Below are 22,246 nucleotides of genomic sequence, written 5' to 3'. Positions count from 1 at the left end.
CGTCGAGGGGGAGTGACGTGATGGGGTATCGAAGTACCCTTTGCTACAGTTATCATCTGCAACGTCAGACAGGTCACCGTATCCCGCCTATATTCTCCTACCGTCGTCCCTTTTCGTTTCTCTCTCTCTCTCTCTCCCTCTGTTTCCGTTCGATCCCCTTTCGGTCTCTCGCGCTTTTCACCCCGCGCGAAACTGCTAATGAATATCGGCCCTAAATATCAGTCCATCGGGGATCCCCGGCGAGGGTCGGACTGCTCGTCGGTGCATATGTCCGTATATTACGGGGGTTTACACACCCCGGTTCCCCGCGGTAACTTCGCACGACGAAGCCCCCTCTCGCCCGTTACGCTTACACGGTCACGCTCGTTTGTCCCGCGTTAATTCTTCGTCGTTCTCGGATCACCTTGCCTCTCGCACAGCTCGTTTCTTTCGTTTCCACGCGCTCTGTCCTCCACCTCTTTTTTTCTCTCTCTCTCTTTCTCTCGTTCTCTCGATGGAAACTCGTCGCGCGGCACCATATGTCCGCTCTCATCGTGCCGGAGTCAAGGCATCCCCTCGCATGAAAATCTAATCGCGAATCCGGCGGAAACTACACCGACTTTTGCAAATCCTTCCGGGAGTGTGCAGGTCGACCGTCTCGGAGAATCGCGCGCGGCAAGAAGCACGGAAGCACGGAAGAGGCGAGTCGGTGGACGACTTCCATTTGCGGTTTTCGTGTGCTTTCGAGTCTCCTGTGAAACGCGAAACTTAACTCAGCGGGTATGGGAACGATACTTTTAATCTTGGCACCAAATATTTGGCCGAGTCAATGCGATTTATTTAGGAGTACCCGTAAAGTGATGTCGCTTCTTGATACTTATACACCATTTTTGACACGATCGCCATATTTTATTTAACATCTAGTTCTTTCAAAATTTCACAATAAGCGCACTAAATGTCATTTAATTGAATTAGTGTATACGTTATGTAATGATAAATCACGTCCAAGATGGCGATGTTTACGTTGAATCTGAAAAAAAAAACGACATTGCTTACGGATACCCCCAATACGTCCGAACGTTGCGTGCGATAATATGACATAATATGACGCTTTGTGAGCCTCTGATTGTACTCACCATCGCACGTTGATATCCCACGATCGCCACGAGCCGTCCAGGTCAGATCCTCAGCTTCCGTAGCGTCTGGTCGTCCTCCCACGTAGATCGTACTTCACTCACTTCACTTCATTACACTGCACTCGCGACCGCGATTACTTCAACGGCTCTTAACGGTTTGACGGAAAGTACGGTAAATTATATGACGCTTCGGGGAACACACGCGAGCCACGTGTGTAAACAAAGAAAAAGAAGCGTGTAAAAGAAGAAAACATTCCTTCTCGTAGACGACTTTATACTTCGTCGGGAAGTCAGGTTCCCCTGTCGCCCGAATTCGAATTTTTAACAGCACTGATTGATTGTACATCTTGAATTGGCGCGTTTCATCCGTGTGAAATAACATTACTATAATTTATTGTACAACTTATTATCATTTATTTGCACGAGATTCTAGTAATCGACGACCGTGACGATCGTTTGAGTTGTCGCAAGCAAAATAAATAAGAAGCAATCCTCCGATTTTATTTCAAACACACGGCTGCTACAGCATTATTATGTTATCCGTTCATCGATATAACGTTCTCTATATCGTAATATTAACGTTATATAACAACACTATATTTTATCATATTTAATTCTCCCTTGAGAGAGGCACTCGAAGTGTTAAAAGATATAATTCTATTTCGATGACAGCAGCTTTACGGTGACCGTCGGAACAAAGGAACCACTGGCATCGAAAATGGTCAGCGTCGCGACAATAGAATTCACGCGTCTTTTTCAGAAGCGGATTCTTAAATTGCTCAATTGTGCGCGCGCGCGCGCGCGCGAGAGAGAGACGATTTTTCGACGTAGTTGCGCGAATCGTCGTAAAAGAGGGTTCCCCGTCCGAACACGGTAATCCGGACTAAGAATGATTATCTCAATTGTTTATGTGGTACAGTGACCTAACGAGCCGATAATCGTTCCACGCACGAGCGATATTCGGGAAGCGTGACACGGCGAAAGCTTTGTTTCGGTCCGCACAAAAGCGAGACGGGTCTGTTTTCGCGAACGGCGAACTCAGAGTCGCGGCCGTGATCAATGACACATAGTGTTTTAATCGACACGCTCTCATCGGCCAGGAACTCATCCGGTCGGGAACCATCGATCTCCACGGATTTAAATCGCCGCATACCGCGATGCGATCATGCGCGGCACCGATTAGATAAGCGACTCGGCGATTCGGAGAAGCAACTCCGCTCATCAATGCGTCGGCGGTTATTGTTTGCCGTCATTTTCGGATCCGTTTCGCGGCGACAGTTTCGAAATCCTGCGTCATATGGGGCGCGATAACAAGCGGCGAGATATCGATGGCGGGGATTGACACGCGGAATTAATGAAATACCTCTCATTACATGTTATGCCGACGCGGAGGAAATGATTCTCGCATTCGGCGCATTCGCAGCGCATCCGACGCGGGGAAAGTATTGTAGTAAAAGGAACGAAAATATTTCGTAATGCCAGACTATACCGGAATGATATATATGCTTCTCAGTGATAGCGCACTGATTGAGTGACTGACTTTAGAGAGTATTATATGCGCGGTGCGCGTTACATCTTTTTTCCCGTGGCGTTGAAAATTGTCCAGTCGCCGGCGAATAATGTAGAATGCGACGGAAAGGAGGAAAAATTGTACTGGAAAAACATTCTGCGGCGGTCTGAGCGGCCGAGCTGCTCGATCGCACCGCTGATCGACTCGCGCCCGGATTCTTTCTCCGGATCCGGATTAATCGCTTTAAATTGGAGCCAATTTCTGCCAATTACGTTTCAGTTTCCAGATAGCGCGTACTTACGGTAAAACGATCGTTCGTCTACCCGCAGGGGTCCATCTGCGGCCCGCGTGTACGCGCGATCGTGCCCACATGCGCGCTCGCGCGCCCAACGCGCGATATAATTGTGCGCGTCGCTTCGACGATACGTATTTTACACGTATCGCTCTCTCCGCCCGGCGATAACCATCACCCACATATCCCCAATTGGTAAAGACAATCGCTAATATGTTTCTCTCCTCGATTGAGAGAGTGAGTCATGCTGACCGCCGCGCGATGTCTCCTCCACTTCGACGCGGAGCGGAGAGACGGACGGGGGGCAGGAGAGAGAGAGAGACACTCGCGGTCTCTCTTCTCTCGCATTTGCCACCGGCGAAACAATTGTTCGACGGGACAATCAAGTACTAAATTCGTGGCGCCAGCCGGCCGCCCGCCTGTATATCCGGCGTTGTTGAACTAGTCTGCTAAGGTGGTGCCGGCTCGTAAACATGGACGTCCGTTCTCTCGGCGATATAACGCGTGTAATCGATGCTTGATTAATACGGATCAACGTGATGACGTAATTTTTCGCCCACGTGACGGAGCAGCGCCGATTTTTCGCGTGACAAACGGATTCATTGCGGTTAGTAACGAACGAGAGATTTCATTGGCACTTTTCGTCGGCGGAAGTAATCGATTACACGATAAGAGGGTCCTTACAGGATAGTCCCGAAGGTAAATTAAAAAAAAAACCTTCTTGTCTTGAAGTATCTTAGGAACTATATAAGAAAACGCTCTGCCTGATTCAAAGCCGATGTCACTCGAGAATAAATCCCCTCTGCAACATATATCAATGTCAAGCGCATCGTGTCAGTTATTTTATATTGTTATCGTAGTCTTTAACGTAATCGGTGTCTATTTTTCGTTGGGTTTTTGAATGTCCGCTCATTCCTTATATATTTTGGAATGTCCCTTAGAAACAACGGAATCGATCAGTTAAGAGCGAGCAACGTTTTTTCGCAAACCATCTCTTAACCGACATTTTTGAAGTCCTTAAGTTACCAGAAGAGCCTTGCGCGACCGATTTCTTCGCCACGACCTTGTAATTTCCGCCGTCATGCTCTCAACCTCGTCCTCCGCCTCTTCTACCCCCTTCGGCCCTTTTTTCTTCGCAGGCCGACACCAAGGGTGCCTTTTCGCACGCCTGCGTCGCTGCCATCGTGGCCGTATTCGCGGTATGAGAGAGTAAGCAATTTTCTCCCCGAAGATAGAGCGGCCCTGGGACGTCCTCGGTGCTCCGGGGAAAACATACGACGATGCGAGCGAGTGAGTGAGTATGATTGATGCGGTTTGTCGGTCTCGCCTGACGTCCAACATCTCGTCTCGCGTCACGCTCGCGGATACTTACGCCCCAGACGACGACACTCTCGGTAGTACACCCCGGCTACACCTTGCGCATTCAGCCGCGGCTGAACTACTCCTGCAACCGCTGCGCTCCTCGATTTCCCAGCGTACGCGCGGAGAATGATCTACCGGGAGAGCGCCGTCTTCTCGGAAAATTTCGTTAAGCTTTTCTCAGTTATACCGGCAACTTTTTTCAGAGAAGGAGACACATCCTTCGCCTCGAAAGAGACCGCGCAGGTCGACGAGGTGAATTTAATAAACGAACGATGCACGAGTTCATTTGTTACAGTTAATGCGCGTCCTCTCGGGCTTTACGTAAATACTCATAGGCACGGTAAACCGACATGCCCACGTTTCTCGATTGAACTACTGAGCTCTATCGGACAGAACATGAATTTTGTTTACTGTGTGCGATGCTTGGGGCTGAATTGGTTTTGGGTTTAGTTCTTAGATACGTGAATCTTTAAATACTTCAAAAAGTAATTATTTGCAAAGAAATATGTAATAATTTTCATAAGACTGTCATATGTTATGATAGAACATTGTTGTTGGTTTGCATCCATGCGCATAAAATTGTAATTTTACACCTTTAACAGGGCATTAGAATCCAAAGGCAAAATGTTATGTTGGTTTTTCCTCTATTGAATTACGCGCGAAGCCGACCAACCAGTTCAAGATAAGTTATCTGTAGAATATCGAAAGCACACCATTGCCTGCAATCGATTGACGATAATTGAGGTTGGCTGTCTCATGTTAAAGATTATGAATGAACATTGCGAAACGTACAACCGATTATCGCTGAATTTATTCCGCCTGCATTTCGGCGATCGACATCGTGAAAATTTTGCGCGATAATCTCACAACCGATATTGTGACAAATAAACGCGCCAAGTATGAATGGCGGCGGCGGAGACGCATGACGCAGAGAATCACATGAGCGCAATAACTGCGCACTCTCGCAAATTCCGTCTCGCACAAAATCGATGCATTCTTCGCGTCCCCGGGATCGGGACGGTATTCTATAATCGAATCATAATCTCGTTTTTTATCGAGCCGAAAGGCGCGACGGGTGGGAGACGTGCAACGACGAGTTGACGCGCCGGTGATCAATGCAACTGGCGGATCTTTGATGCGCCTCATGTGCGCCGGATATTAAACGCAAAAGGAAGGTGACGGTGCTACAATGGCACCGTGGATGTTTCTGCCAACGAAAATTTAAGCCCATTGCACACAGCCTTATCGGGATATGCGACGGTGTCGTTGCACCGAAAATTCCGGATTATCGGATGGAAGGCATGTCAGTTCGGAAAACACCGTCGCCGTTTCGGCGACGTGTTAAAACGCTAAAACTGTTTGAGGCGCTTGATAAACTTTATTACCGCCCGATATCGCGTCGGATTTATCCCTTCGCGCGTATCATAAAAGGCGTCTGACGTTCCTATCGCGGATAAATTCAATTTTATGAAAATTAAAGATAAAGCAATCCTGTCCTATCTGTGTTTACGCGTAAAAGAGCTGTCACAGAGAATTTTATATCTTCAGAAATCCTCATAAACTACTTATATTATAGTGTCGCAGAAATCTCAGCGAAGGATCACTTTAATGCGCTTTCTAGTTCTAATTTAGCTTCATCATTGTGCATAAGGAAAAAAATAATTTTGCTGTCACCGCGAAACCGTCGTTATTGCTGCATATTTGTTGCGACAGTGATAATATTTAATTCATGAAAAAAAAAAGAATTATGTGCCACAGCTAAAAATTAGCTTCCGCAGGCAAAAATCGGCATACAATACAACTGAAATTTAATTAATTTAGCAAATTCTTTATGTCCCCGCATCTAAATTGTAGCTCCCACGGCTAAAAACTAGGTCTGGTAACTAAATTTCAGTTGTATTACATGAAACAAGCCAATTCCTTTTTCCGTGTTGGTACAACCAAATTAGCGAATTATTCGTAATTAGAGCAGAAATAGCTTTGTTACCAGGTTAGAAAAATTTTACCGAATGAATTTTTCCTTAGGACATGTTAATTTGCTGTTGTGCAGAACAAAATAAAGTTTCCCTACATTTATTAACTTATTCTTACGGCAAATAATTTTTGTAGATTCAGCAAGATGAATTGTTTTGCTGTCCAGTAACTGACTGAGATTTTACTGAGACAGCAGAAAATTCGTAGCGCCAGCAAATGATTTTTTCCCCCGTGATATCACACATTTGTGAAACTGTCTATCTGAAACATATTTTTCTACTCGTGCTAATCACACTATCACACAATCGCATTCTATTACGTTCTTTCCCAGCATCACGCGCATGTTGATCCTCCGTGTTCTCTCCGAAATTCTCTCGTCAAAAGAGAACATCCCTCGGAAACGCACAGTTCCCTTAAAGAACGTACGTGATCTAAATACTCGGCTGGGCCGCGGGCAGGATTTCATCTCTTTCGAAATCTCGAACCCAGCGAGAAATATCAGAAATCACCCCTGCGGCCGTAAAAGCGCAAGCAGCCCGCTTCTTCGTCGGGCCGCTTGCCTAAATTTTTTCTAAGATGTTCGCTCGTTTTCCTGCCAGCATCCACCTTCGCTGGTAGTGAAGGACGGACGCCGGCTGCCGGCACGTACGTACGTCCAAGTGTGCGAGGGCAGCGCGCAAATATCAATCAGTGGAGTCAAGAGTGGAATCAGGGTGGCCGAGTGGTTCCACATAATGCTGCAAGCCGGAGGTGAGAGAGCGTAGAGCGCAACGCGTGTGTTTCGTGTTCGGTGCAGTTCGGGCGCACAGACGCAGAGAGAAAGATAGAGAGAGAGAGAGAGAGGGAGTCTATAAAACGCACCCATACAGAAGTGCGGATTCCCATCGGCGACCCCACCGCGACCGTCGGAGCAACGACGCCGGGGTAGCGTTCGGGCACCCCACTTCTCTGCAGGATCGACGCGTCGCTGGTGTGTCGGTGCGTCGAGACACACGTCGAGACACGCTGAACAACCTGGTGGTGGTATGGGTGGAGTAGAAATTGCGAGGGCGTGCCTGGAAGGCGGAGCCCGAGACCGAAATCCTGGTGTGTATCGAGCGTCCGTGTGGATGTTCTCCCTCTCGGTGTGAACACCGGCAATGTGCGCGTCGCGTACGTGTGGATCTCTCTCTCTCTCTCTCTCCGTCTCGCTCCTTCCCCGAGCCTGCCGCTCTCCGGCCGTCATCGCGTGAGAGTCGTCCCTCCACTATCAGACCCGTTAACAGCAGTCGACGTCGAGCAGCACCCGCTCTCTAACGGCTAACGTCTCTCACATCCCCGGGCTTGAGCCGGTTGCTCGCCGCGACCTGTCCTCTACGGCCGATGGACCGCACGGAAATCAGTGTCGCTGACTACCGGAAGCCCCTCTTGCGCGACACGTATCCACCGTCGCGGCTGTCCTACCCGTCCAGGTGTTGACGAATCGCGATCACCAGCCAGCTTCGAGTGTGATCTCCCCGACTGTGCCCGCGAGAAGGGACTTCCAGTGCTTGTGCGGAGGTTCGCTGCTCCGAGGTTCACCGAGAGCTCCCGGAAGGATGAAGTCCGCGAACAGATAGTCGTCTTTCGTTGGGCCGATTGCTTGCGCGTGTCGCCGTTCGAGAGGTGAATCCCATTCCTGAAGAGCCACCCTCTTCCGCCACGTCTCCGACTAAATCCGCCGTTCCCGGAAACGCGAAGAATCCGGCGACTGCTTTGAGGGAACTTTTTCACTCACGGACGGTTTCGTTGGAAGTCGAATCAGGGGAAATCGTGTGGCATCGGGTTCGTCAGCTGAGAGAAGGCGTAAAAGGACCGTGAAGACCCGTGGTGTCGAGGGTTTCCTCGTGGAGGAGGATGCGAATATCGTGTGCAGTGACGCGACAGTTGTAAAGAAGGTGAATAGACTCGAGGTCCAGGATGATGGAAGTGCAGCAACAACACTCGCCTGTCGGGGTGGGTCCGCTGGACTTCTCGAGACGGGGGGTCGCCGAGGCGTCAGCGTTTCGGGTTGTCAAGCCCAAACAGCCGGCTTCGTCGCTCGTGCACCAGCAACCGCTGCCGCCGGAGACCAACAACAACGAGAATCTTCAAGAGAATCCGCAGATACCCATCGACGCCGAGGGTAAGAGCCAGATCGAACAAGCCTGCGTTGTCTGTCCGCGTTGATCTATGATATCTCGAGACAATCAGCGCTGACGAACACTGTTCCCAACCACTTTCTGCTTTTTAACTCGAACCGCCGCATTTCTTTCAGCAATCTCAGTATCGTTTATCGAAGGGAACCGATCAGGTTGGAACAAATTAACACACGTTCTATTTAAACGGTGATATTTACATTGGCACATTCGTCATGACACGTAATAACGTTTCTGAATCGGATAAGACGGCCCTCGTGGAATGCGGTTAATATTATTTACCAAATAAAAGTTACCGGTCAAAAAGGGGGGATTCTAGCCTGACATTTGGCTTCAATCTCGCGGAAGCGTGCACGCAACGCGTGCACGTCACGCGTTATGTTGCGTTGTTTTTCAAACCCCGAACGAAACACCTCGCTCTTGCGTCGGCCGCATACGCGAGCTCACGGGTGGCGCATTATAGTAATGAAAAACCCGGACGGTCTCCATCAATTATCCCAACCGGAACACCCTCGGATAAACCGATCGGCATTCCCCGTGCAGAGAGAGAGAGAGAGAGAGAGCGTATACATCCGAAATAATCAGCCGAAACATCGCGCATATCGCGCTCGGAGCCTTTGACGTCCTCCCTCCGGCTGCCGCTCTCTGACGAAGCGCGCCCCCGAAACTCACCCCCTGCCATCTCTCGCCTGTCATCATCCTATCTATTACCTGCCTATTATCCCGGCGGCGTGGCGTTTACGCGGTAGCTCGACACCTGAGCTTGCGCCACGCACACGCGTGCGAATCGCGCGAGAGAGGCACGCGGCGCCCGGAGCGCGCACGCACGCACGACACACGCGCGTACAGGTGCGTTAGAGGGGCCGTCGTGCACTACGGTCACCGTTCAACAGGTGAGAGGGGATGGTTCGCGCAGCATTAGACGGCTGCCTGTACTAATACCCCGCTACTAATCGCGGTAACGGGCTAAACGCAATAATATCGAGCCATAGGCTAAGTTGAGCTAAGCGGTTTAAGCGATAATTGCCAGGTGATAGGCAGCTAGTCGAGAGGGCTTCACTGCGCTCTTCTTCCGCCGCCCGACATCGCTCGATATCTTCGCTCGTCTACACATATAGGTTTAGAAAAAAAAACTGCGGACGGGTGTCGCCTCGGTGCTTGCGCACCGAGAGAAATCCAAGTAAAATTCCAGCCATTTTCGGCCTCAACCGTATCTTCCTCTGGTTTTAATTCAAATGACAGCGGTAGCGATATATGTGAAATTTACGAGCCCCCGGAAGCCGAAGCACGCGCGTTATGGTGCCGTTAAATATTAATATTGTCAATATTAATCTTCCGGCGGGCGCAGAGCGCACGCGCATCGGTTTTACGGAAAGAGTGCGCTTAAAATCTTGTCTATCAGTCGCGACACTCCAAGGTATTCCCTTAATATTATCTCGCCTTTCGACGTACGGTCACAGTTTTACTACGGTTTTACTACAGAGAAATACAAGGTGTGTATGCATTTTTAAAGAGGACGTCGTTTGGTTCCGCGCATACAGCGCATTGGCGCGCCCGCTCCCGTAATAATTTGAACATCAACGTAAGTATAGTTTTGTATTACACTCTTCGACGCGTACGGCCGTACGTGTACACCCAAATTATCCTCTATGTGTGTGGGGAATCCTTACACGTCAAGAGTATCCTTCATTCCCGTCATTTTGTAGCGTAATGTTCCTTGTTCCTTTAACTTAACCCGGGATTTATTTAAATCCACATAAAACGTTGCGAAAAGTCTCAATCAGGAGTCGAACCTGGACCTCTCTGCTGACCGATCAGAACTCGTATTTAATACACGTCCGAACGTAATATCCTCTCCCACGGACGTATTAATGTTGACAATATTAATATTTAATAGCACTGTATAACATCCGTGCTTTGGCTCCTGGAGGCCCGTGAATTCCGTCGAAATCAAACCGGAGAGCAGTCACACGTGATATTTGCATGTAAAATTATTATTACCGACATTATCGTAACACTTGGCAGAAAATGGTTCACCTGACTGCGATACTTCTACTCGTGTCCATTATTTGAATGAAAGGTACGATAAATATTGTTCTCAGTGTCACGCACGAAATAAAGACCGGACACCTGCTTCAATCGCACAAATCTTTTCTATCGGCTGTGTCACCACAGTCTTCCTTGTATTTCGCGCGTCTAACGTGTAAACGCGCTAATTCAGCGTCACCTCAACGTGGGTATCACTTTCGGCTCGTCCGGACGATCCTCTCGATCTTAGGACCCTGAGGGGTTCGTCGATCGCACGCAGCTGCGTTCGCCGGTGGTTTCCACGGTAAATCACGCTGGCTTTGCCGTTTTATAGATTTACGACCGGACGATAGCGCGAAACGGACTACGCAGGATAAGCGTCGCGGCGCGAGCAAACGGCGCCGATATCGCCGATGCTCTCTCTCTCTCGCTGACAAACACGCGTGTTACCTGCATTGTGTATACACACGTATCGATGTTGTTATACCCGGCCACCTTATCTCGAGAGCGCGCGGCGCGTTCGCTATATAGGAAAATATGATTTATTTCTGATAATCCTACGAGAATGAGACAGTCTTTGCGGCGCGGAGCGTCTAATCTCTTCGCGCTATCGCAGATTATCCCGGTCGGTCCTATATTGCAGGGATTACGGATTTCTCTCGTGTTTTCTTTTTTTCTTTCTTTTTTTTCGGTCGGTTCTCGGTATATCCGACCCCGCCGGCGGCTCGTCATCTATCGACACGATCGATCTTTGTGGCGGTAGACGGCGATCACCGAGAGTAATATTTGCGAAGATTCATCATACCCATCGAGTGAATCATGAATTTATTATTCAACAGATAAATGTTATAATTAAATATAACAATATTTCTACTTATCACCTTTTTCATCGCCAAAAAGTCAGGGTTTTATGTCTGCGCAATTAATTTCACGCATCGTTAGCTGTGGAATTGTTATAATCAATCACTGATATCTTTTAATTTTAATGTATGTGAGAGAGAGAAAGAGAGAGAGAGAGAGAGTCTTCTCGATAAATTTGATATCATTACTGAAATAAGTTTGAACTTGTGATTTAAAGATAGAACATTCGCGCAATCGGTATAATCAAAGTGCATACACGCACACACGCGCGCGCGCACACACGCACTCATGTACACACAAGCTTCTACTATTATTAAAATAAAACATTGTGGCATATGTGGCATATGTTATATTTCGTTCCGATTCAATAATATTACTTATCACGGCGCGGTGAAATTTCATTTTACCCTTTCATTTTTCATTAATAGTCTTTTTTCGCCTTTATTCGATAGTGAAATGAGGCGGCGTGTGTAAAATGACGCATACTATACTGATATAGAAGAAGATAGAACTGATTTAGCGCGATCCAGTTGAACGATTAGATAGACTTTGGATTACGCTCGTAAAGCTTGGATTTGATATTTTATCGGGTCTGTGTTAAAAAAGGAAAGCCGACGTGGATTACGTTCGTTTGTCGGCCGAACCGCAACTTCTCTCTACTATCGCGATTAATTCCCCATTGCTATGGTTGCAGATTCCTCCGTTTTTCCACGTGTGCATTGTTTTGATATCGGAAGTCGCTAACTCCCGTATTATTATTGAACAATAAAACAAATACTTATGTTGTGTAAACAAATGCGTAATGTTTGTGATCCAGAGTTTAATGGGCTTAAACATAAACTCGATATAATACATCGATCTTATCAATTGTAACCGTTTCACGCTTAGCTGAGCAATTGTTAATACCGTGGAAAAAGTTGCACACGAATAAACAAGTCTATCATAATTTTTTTCAACACAACAATGTAATTATAACGGTGAGGGGAGGGAAGAGGGAGAGATAATTAGATGTGTCGTACATATCTTCATATTCCGTGCGTTAAACGGAAAGCAAGGCTTTCGCTCGATTTCTGATTAATCATCAAAGTGCGATTTGGCGTGAAGTTCGAACTTTGATGCTCCGCCAGGACGATCAAAGAAACCAACCAGGATGGATGGCGGATGTTCGGGGATAGGAATGCAGGTTTCGGGGAGAAAGAGAGCGAGTAATGGTCGGAGCAAGGTTGATAAATAGAGGAGGGTTTCTCCTCCTTTCTAATAAAGACGCTCTTGTCGAGGGGTTGATCTTTCCTACGAACCAGGAATACTAAATTTGTCAGGACTTGAGACGTCACTGCTGCTGTTAGTGGTTGGCGGAGGTAACGATGCATAAACGATTGGGAAAAATGCGCGATCGTTTCGCCGCTTGCATCGCCATCTTCTCATATCGGATTTCGCGCACCTTCCGGATATCTACTATGTGGAGAAAAAAAAAGTCCGAAGAACTTGAAATTCTCTGGGAATTTTATCGGGATTCAGGGAATTTCAATGAATCGATATATAAAATCAATACTTTAATCTGACAAGTTTCTCATTTCTCGTATCTTCGGTTATTTATTTTGAGTCCGATCGAGAGACGCGGTGTCTCGCGCCAATTATACACATGTGTTTATTTTACATACAAGTGACTTAATGTAATATCATGGCATTGTTCTGCTTTTGTTTCAGGGGGCTGCAATGTCCGTTTAATGTTTCCGAGACTGTGGGCGCCATTCGGGAATACCACGGAAGTCACAAACTTGCCACCTTTACCAAAGAGTCACTCAGGTATGTGCGCTCTGCGGCGTGGGGGAGGCTGTAATTCACTTTATCGACAAGTTTGTGTATTCAATTGAATAAGATCGCGATATTGTGACAAAAATCTTTCGACGTCGGATTCAAGCCCGTTCATATACCCTCTATTTTCACACTTAACATATCAGGAGGAGCTGAATACCTGAATACCTGAATACCTGAATTCCGCTATATAAATAGTTCACATCTCTTTAAGTACGTCTCAATGAAAGGTTGTTAGAAAAAAATATATAAACATACACTTATTTCAAAAAATATTAAATGAATCGTACGCACAAATTATACAATACAATAATAGAGAGAGGTAATTATAAAATTGTAGTCTTGACTTTTGAAAATTTAACGTTTCTATTAACTATAAACTCTTGAGTATCCTCTTGTTCTCTGAAAGGTGGAGATTGACTTTGCTTCTTTTAACTTTTCTTCTTACTGATTTCCGTCGCTGATTTGTCACAAGAAATTGCGACGTTTGTCGTACATCAGATTTGCAATCATTACTTTGCGCATCTCCCGTTCGCTTCCTATACCTCTTCGGAAGGTGTGGACGCGCGCGGGTGTATAGCGCCGACCTTTCGCCCTCGATGATGGCTTCCTCCTCGAGCCCGGATGACGGCAAGTTTTTATTTGCCGATCATTAAGAACGACCGGTCGTCCGACGATTGGGATAAATGGTAGCACGCGTCATGCTGCGGATGGACATGGGCCTTTCTAACTCCTGCCGGCCCAATTGGAGCAGATTAGAGGCGCGGGCACAGGGATTCGGGCCGTCGGCCCCTTTGTGCTCGTACCTACCCTGAATTAGTAACATCTTGTCATGTTAAACGCCCGTGCGTACTCTTCCTACTCCTTCAGTGCGCGCGCGCGGCCATTCATCTGCCCATCTTCGTTCTCGGCGCGATAAAATCGGCCGAGCGATACTTTTATCGTCGCTCTTCCATCACCGGATCCGCTCCTTCAAGATTCGCGCGGCGCGCAAACATGGCGCTCGTGCTAGCAGTTTTCGTGTTATTATTATTTACATGGATTATTACCGTCTGCTTTATTGCCGAAAGGAGTGGGGGTATTTTCAGAAAAGCCATTTTAAAAAGATAAGAAAGACGAGAAAGCGATCTGTCATCGTTAAAGTATATCACATTGATCAAGTGGAAATCTTCGGCACAGTCGGATTATCGATGGAAGATCTTAACGTTTACGTATAACAAACAAACGTTAATTTTATTTACTATACATGAAGTGATAAAATAGATAAAATTGCATGACTTAAATAAGGAATAAAATTCAATATACTATTTAGTACGCATTTTTGTTATTAGTATAATCTATTTCTTTCTTTCATTTAATTAAAATCTATAAATATTTGGATTAAAATCTTTTCTCTAGTTACTTTTCTCATGTATACACTTTGATATCGCATCCGTCGCAACGAGATTAGCTTTAAATAGACACTGACAGCCGGATAAAAATCCGTTTTTCGAAAACCCACATCATCCTGTCACTCGACTTCGCTGACATCGCGCGCATTCTTTTTCATGAGCCGGCTTCACAGAAGGGGCTGAACGTGAAACGTGTGTAACGGCTTTAATAGCGGTAGATCGCTACGCAGTAAACGACTGACGGACGACAGAAGATTAAAGTTGGCCGTTAACTCGATCTAATTGTCCCCCCGACTTGGCCTTCCTTTATTAATCCACGTCCACAACCATCTTCGGCATCGTCGTCATCCCCTTGTCACGAAGCGATTCTGCCGATTCGCCGCATGAAACGCATGCACGCTGAAATCGTCTCGATTGAGTTTACTCATTAAAAATATTCCACATATCGATTAAACGCGCGCGTCGAAATTCTACTTCCTGAACATTCGCGTGCGTAGTCTCACTCGTCTCTTCAAAGTATCTCCTTAACACGTACTCGCGAATACCACGTAAAAATTATTGCATTTACACACGGGAAAAAATGCTGTTGAATCAATCGAATTTCCAACAACGTCGCGCAATTAAAGTGAATCTTCTTGATTCACTAACGATATCATTGAAACTAACGCTCCGATTATTGAAACAATACATAATATAGTAGTTTTAATGGTATTTGCTATTCATCAAGAAGATTTACTCCAATTCTTACATTACTGTTGGAGATTTTATCGATTCGATGCCATTTCTCCGTGCATTTGTAACTATTATATTCGCAACCTATAAACATTTCTAATTTCTTCCTTCGGAGGTGTTTTTCCCAAATCGCGAATGACGGTGACAGACGAGCTCACATTATTCACGGGTAGTATGCAGGAGCGTGAGCGTTTGCAGCGAACAACAGGGTGACAAGTTCTCACTCCGGATCGTCCGTTGGCGTTCACATGGCAGCTACGCTCTGAAAACTTCACCGTGTTCATCCCGCTTAAGCAACTCCGTGCACTTCGCGCAAACATGGCGAGCTACGAGATGCGTGCCCGTGGCGGAGGCCGTAGCAAAAACAATTTTCAAGTCGATTCAAGAAGTTTCATTCACTGTATCGGGGCTGGAAGCCAGTACGGACCACGTGAGATGCATCACGGCGCAGCCCTGCTAGGTGCACGTGTGCGTAAACACGTCTAGCGCAGACCCCGGTCGCAAACCCGGACCAAAGTTAACCCATCTGCCGGACGGTCGCGTTTTTCTCGGCCAGCCGGTTCTTAGCGCTGCCCGTTTTTAGCGCATTCCAGCCGACCCAGACGCGGCATTTGCGTAAGCAGTTCTTCTTCCTATCTCGCTGCGCGATTCACATCTGTCCGGACTTCCTTCTACTTTTTGCTCATCCCCCCGTCTCGATCTCCCTCCATCTCCCTTCCGACGAATCGCGTGAACCCGATTATTATCGTAATCATCGGGGCGATTCGATCAAGTTCTTGTGATTTTTAGCTGGACGCCGAGTGCGACTGTGTTAGCGGTTAGCTCCTTTTTTTAGTTTCAGTTTACGTCTGTATATCTTAAAAAGCTTCTGTGTATATGTTAATGTAAGAATGCGCGTGCACAACGCGTCATTATCTATTGTAAAACAAAGGGTCTCTTCCTCGTTAAATAAATGAATGAATAAACAAACTATAAATACATCTCGCTGCTTCTGTAAGTCCGTAAGCTTCGAGAACGCTTCAGATCAGTAGGTGAATTCTATATTTCTATATTAACATAACTTCAAATACGTCTCCGCACGGAAAAATAGTTTGATTGAATTTACCTGACAAGGAACACGAGTCAAACACATTTTCCGAAGAACCGAAATAAAGACCGTATTTAGTTCATAAGAATCAGAACTTCATAAGAAGCAGAAATTCCGCTTCAACAAAACACGCTTGGTATGTTCACCGTCAGGTGAATTGGACATTTTCTTTTTGCGTGCATGTAAAAAAACAAAGCGGCACGCTTGTAATTTCATTAGCCCCTCCTTTAGTCTTCTTTTGTGCTTTCGGCCGGTACAGTGAAGCACCTATCTGTCTCCTCGGACAGATCACCGCAGGCGCGAGCGTTTCTCATTACATTAGGACTCTCCACTCTGACTCGAGTCATATTTTGATTCGATTGCAAAGCCGCCAGGAGACACGATAATAATCGACCCCAACGACGGGGCTCGCGGAGAGCTTTAAATGCGATTAACCGGCACCGGTGCATCGCACAGCTCGGCACGTGACCGCGTGTCGCGCGCACGGATTATAAATATAATATACCGGGTGTGCGCGAGACGCAATATGAATGGCCCGATCCGAAATTGCCGGGCACCGAGGGAGTTCGTGAGACGGAGCCGAGAGCGCCCCTTTCTTCCCGCGACACACGCCTGCACGATTTGCGCTCGATCCCGCTGTCGCTGTAAATCACGACGGTCTCCGTGAATCGTGATTATTAGAAATATCGTGAATGGTTATCAGACACACTCGAATCGCGCCGGTTTTATCGCCGCTGGAATCTTCATCCGCGCTCATTTAGTTAGAAAGAAGGACTTTGTGCGGGAAAAGTCCACCTGGCTTTTTATCTCGGTAAAAAGATATTTTTTCCCGTTTTTTTTGTGTAATTAAGTTACTACTGGCTTAAGTCGGAAATTGATGAAAATTGCGAGACCGCACGGCAAATATTATTTCAGCAATATTCGGGATACGCAGATGCGCTTACTGAAGACAATGCGGCCGAGTCGAGGATCATGAGAGCCGATAATCATATCTCGAAATCAAATCTTGATTTCTCCAAACTTTCTCGCCAGATACACCCGCGCGAATCTATGTTACGATGATAACGGGCGAGACGGAAATGAGAGTAAACACATTTCCGCGCGCTCGATCTAACAAATACATCAAAATTCGCGAGTGCGAATCACATTTCACTTGAGCGGCGCGACAGATAAAACGCGGACGTACAAATCAAAGCTGCGTCAGAAATCATCGATTTGATAATCAGAGGGAGCGTAGTGAATTCCGATTGACGCGCGATACCGACACTGCCGACCTGATGCAATTTGCGCCGACTGTTACCGTGAAAATATATTAATTTAATATTCCAATAATGATAAAAGCTTAATACCTCCCCCGTCATAAATTAATTAGTCATGAAACGTTAGAGCTACAATGCATCATTACACGTGACACGTTATATAGTATGTAATCGCATTAATACCTGACGATAAATAGCGACGACGTGGTAAAACCGTTGCCGTGTCAATCTATTATCCTATTCTATAACTATTCCGCCATATATATGAGCGCGATGAAGGTGTGGTTGAAGAGTTCACTCCGCCGGGCGCGCATTATTCACCCCTTAGTCTTATCACACTCGGGAGCGTAATTTCATTTCGCAACGCTGTTAACGGTTAATCACGACTCACGACACTCCGTCGGATGAAAAATTCCGGAAGAGCGCGCGAGGGGATCTCATTAAGGGCACTGCTTCACGAAACGACGTCGCGGAAGTACATTTCGCTCTCGGCACCTCACTGACCTGTTCGGCTCTCTCCTCGCGATGCCTCGTTAGCGCAACATGAGATCCTGTCACGACCTCTCGTGCCCCCGGCCGTCCCTTAAACACCCTCGCACGCCAGGAGAAAAAAGGGCCCCGTACGTGACTCAAATCTCATTTCTGGCCTTCGGGTCCTCCTGCCAGAAGAAACTGTATTTACCCGTGCTCGCTCTCCTTTTTCGGATTCCTCCGTACCCGGCGGTCCCACGTGTATCTCATACGTGACGTAGCCGCGCCGTCCAGTCACTGGCCATCTTGGTCTCGTGACTGGTGTATGAACTCTGCTTTATCGATTACGAAATGTCCACCTGCTCCCGGAGGCGCGAAATCCATAGGCGTGATTCGCTCACCGGCCGATGGCGTGTTCTCGTGAGGGAGGGGGAGTCTTGAACGATTCATCGGTTCACGATTAGAAAGAAAATAAATGAAATCGATCCTCTTTCTATCACGGACGATCGATTTCAAGCGAGCCATCCGGCACCCCGCTGCAATTAATCACCATTAATCGCTTCATTCACAGAACGGCTGTCCTTCGGAGTGGGTCGCCTGGTAGGTTCGCCGGCGACGAGGAGTCCTTCGCCGTCGCAGTCACCCTGCCCGGACTCGCCCCCGTCCGAGGAGCGCCGGGACGCCGAGGTGGACGTCGACGTCGAGGAGGAGGTCGACGTGGACGTCGAGGAGGTCGGCGACGAGGAGGATCACGAGGACACCTCGAGTCCACCGCGATCCTCGTCCACGCCGTCGCCGTCGCCCGTGAGCGTCGCGACGTCGCCGGTCTCGCATCCCCCGAAGAGGTCCGGCGACAGCTTCAGCGTGTCGGCTCTCCTCAGGCCGGACCCACCCTCCGCTCACGTCCAGAACGCGTCCCCGCACAGAGAGACCGCCGCGATAGGCGCTCATCCGCCGCCACCCGGCTCGTCCATCCTCTATCCGCCGCTGCACCTTCAGAGCGGACTCCTGCCGCCTCACCCGCACCACCCCCTCTCGTACCTGCACCCCCAGCTGCTGCCGCATCATCTTCTGCCGCCGCACCTGCACCCGCTGCTGCGCGGCGTTCATCCGGGTCACCCGGGGCTGCACTCGACCCACACGGCGCACGGGCTGCACCATCCCCATCCGCTCGGCGACGTTTACAGCTGCGTCAAGTGCGACAAGATGTTCAGCACGCCGCATGGCCTCGAGGTGCGTAAATAGCGAGCTCTCGTACGCGTGCTCTTTTTACGCCCAGCGCCCTCCGTCGTTTTGATTCATTTCTGATTTGTATCTCGCGCACAATGAGAGATCCGCCCGGGGCGTTCTTACGACTCTAACTATCGTCGCGATTCCTACGAACGATCGTCTTCGCCGATTCCTTGTCTTTTACGCGCGGCACGTTGGGTAATACAGCTTGCCGATAGTATAATTTACTGGACTTGCGTATGAGTGTGTATACGACGACGTTCGTGCAGGTGCACGCGAGGCGATCGCACAACGGCAAGCGACCTTTCGCCTGCGAACTGTGCAACAAAACCTTCGGCCACGAAATCAGTCTCACGCAACACAGGGCCGTGCACTCCGCGGAGAAGGTGTTCGAGTGTAAACAGTGCGGTAAGGCTTTCAAGAGATCCAGCACGCTCAGCACCCACCTCCTAATCCACTCGGATACGAGACCGTATCCCTGCCAGTTCTGCGGCAAGCGATTCCACCAGAAGAGCGACATGAAGAAGCACACCTACATACATACCGGTGAGTAGCCTGTGGATCTTGATTCGAAAGGTTAAACTCATACCGGGAGAATCCGCCTTTCCCTCGATCGACGATATTTAACTCGTGCCGCTATAACCGTGTTCAGGTAAAAAAAAAAGAAAAGTTAGGCGCTGCGAGCGAGAATTCAGCGTAAATAGACGCGTCACTGTCCGATTTCCATTCGTAAGCGGCTGCGGCGTGAGCTTGTTAGGGCGTTTTGATCGAAATTTCTCTACCAATTATAAACATAAACGTTGTAAGCGTTCGTTCTATTCCTACACGGACATTGCTCGGACCAATCGATTGGAAACGCTAAAGTTCCCCGGATTGAATCCGTTTGGTAGACAATTATCCCAACTTCGGCCCAAGCTCGTCAACTTTCGGACATTGTACGAAAGTCGCGCTCGTGATTCCGATGGGTATCGTTATCCGGGGGACGTGAGGGATCAATTAGCCCGGCAAGTTCGTGCGATAAATAATGCAGCCAACCGTCTGGACCGAGTCCTTGCGAGAGGATTCGGTTGGATACGGCACATGTGGCCGGTGCATTTCAGGGATGCCGAGTCCCACATTGCGAGTTTCGCTCGGTAATAATCGTAATGTCCTCCGGGGTGCTTCCCTATCCCCCGTCTCTCTCTTGCATTTAGCCTTCCCGTCCTTTGCTTCCACGATTTGGGGTGGTATCATGGCCTCCCCAATCTTGGAATAGAATCTCGCTGTGGAGACGCAACGTGGAGACACTGTGCGGGACACGCGAGTGGGTCATCTTGTCTCGTGAAGGATATTTCGACTATTGTACTTAGAACGGTGGAAGGATCTCTTGAAATCAGCCGGGTAGCGAGCATCGAACGGCCCTCGGAAACGTCGGATGGGATTCTCGTTAGGGATGGTCACTTATACGACCCGAGTGAACTAACAGGTGTCGGAAATGCCGCTTCGATGTTCAAGATGTTACGGTTGTTTTCGCGAAGAAGAAACCATTTGCATCTCGACACAAAAGCGATATTGGATTGGTTATCAGCGCCACACGCAATCCTCGTGCCGTGTTCCCTTTGTCTCTTCCTGTATCCACACGATACGTGTTTATCTTCGACAGCGTCACTGTCGAAGGCACGTCGAAATCTTACGAGGCACTGGGCAAGAAACTCGGAGAGATGGCGAGATGGTAGTCGCGGTGGTGGTGGTGTTAGTAGTAGCGGCAGGACACTTGACACTTCGGTGTCTCAGAGTTGATGGAGCAAAGTCCTGAAGGAGCAGGTTCCTCGAGAGGACAGGGGCAGCGAGGCGAAGGGGAGAAGGCGCCTGCTGCGGAGGGTTCCGGCCGAGACTCTGGGTTTTGTATCGTCTCCATGGCAACCCCTCCCGATGTCTTATCAAATTATCACCTTGTCCTCCCCCACGCTCCACCCTGCCGTCACTCCTGCTGGCCCTCCTCTCCCCCTCCCCACGACGACGCTCATCCTACGATTCCCGAAACGGCCGAAGGAGGACTCAACGGGATACAAAGCGATGGTCACTTCTGCAGGCTTCTCTAACAACCCGCGGGACCGCCAATGGCCCTCCGTGTTGCACGCGTGTGTCCATCTACGCGCGGCGCTGCGTTCCACGCGATAGGGTCGTCGTGGAACATTTAATTCATTATTCAGGCGGATGAAAAATTCAGGCGCCGTGAGAGCGTCGACCAATGACAGTCACGGTCCGCTCGTGGCAATTGCGCCGTGAAACGAGGACGAGTCCGAGCCCTTTTTTTTCCATAGGAATCTTCCGCCCCGCTCGGGGGACGGCTTCCTCTTCCGCGGCTAAGGGTGGAATGCGCTGCGCGCATTCTTGCGAGATTTTTTGCCCGACGTCGACGAGATCGTTTCTCGATACTTTCCGTGTGATTCTCGACCTCGCAATCCGAATCGATCTCTCATCGCGACTTCCGTCGCGAACAAGATTATATTAAACCTATCTAAATCACTTCATACGTTTTCATGCTTGATGATCTCACGTGAAATTCACAGTAGCGTCCTGTAAAATCCATTAATCTTACAAAACAATGCAATATTCCGCCGCAAGATTTATTCGTGGTAGGAAAATAAAAATCCAGACTGAAATCGGTCTCTTGTCGCGCTTCTTCAGCAGCGTACACACCTTCGTTGACTCGTACACACGCTCGCGAAATCGATTCGACGTACTATTTTCAACTCCCCCCCCCCCCCCCCCCNCCCCCCCCCCCTCCCCCCATTCAACCTTTCTCTCTCTTTTTTTCCTCCTCTTTTTTTATCATACGCACGAGCAAATCTCGTTGCTCCCACGACCTGGAACGACGTGCCGTCTGCGTGCGTACGTGCGTCAGGCAGCGCCGGGGGTGTTCTGGGACTCCGCTGCTAATGATAATCAGTTCTCTCTCTTTCCAACCACCCTCCCCCCCC

The 22,246-nt window shown here is 48.4% G+C and overlaps 1 protein-coding gene across 2 annotated transcripts in view; it reads left to right on the top strand.

The window, feature by feature from the left end:
* The first annotated feature begins 3,386 nt into the window (after window positions 1-3,386).
* The window catches only part of LOC106750470 (zinc finger protein 358-like), a 31,570-nt gene continuing 12,710 nt past the window's right edge, over window positions 3,387-22,246 (top strand). The window contains exons 1-4 of one of the 2 annotated variants that reach the window (XM_014630848.1): window positions 3,387-3,616; window positions 13,006-13,104; window positions 18,625-19,286; window positions 19,553-19,829. In XM_014630848.1, coding sequence (XP_014486334.1) covers window positions 13,026-13,104; window positions 18,625-19,286; window positions 19,553-19,829 — 1,018 coding nt within the window. In that variant the 5' untranslated portion in view covers window positions 3,387-3,616; window positions 13,006-13,025. Of the gene's footprint in view, window positions 3,617-7,396; window positions 8,397-13,005; window positions 13,105-18,624; window positions 19,287-19,552; window positions 19,830-22,246 lie in introns of those variants that run through there. The other variant, XM_014630847.1, reaches the window with a different exon arrangement.

Source organism: Dinoponera quadriceps, unplaced genomic scaffold, assembly GCF_001313825.1.
Source record: "Dinoponera quadriceps isolate SergipeBrazil2010 unplaced genomic scaffold, ASM131382v1 scaffold5784, whole genome shotgun sequence".
NCBI classification, from domain to species: domain Eukaryota; kingdom Metazoa; phylum Arthropoda; class Insecta; order Hymenoptera; family Formicidae; genus Dinoponera; species Dinoponera quadriceps.
Note: the sequence above shows the minus strand (reverse complement) of the source record. Positions and strands in the feature narration are given on the sequence as shown.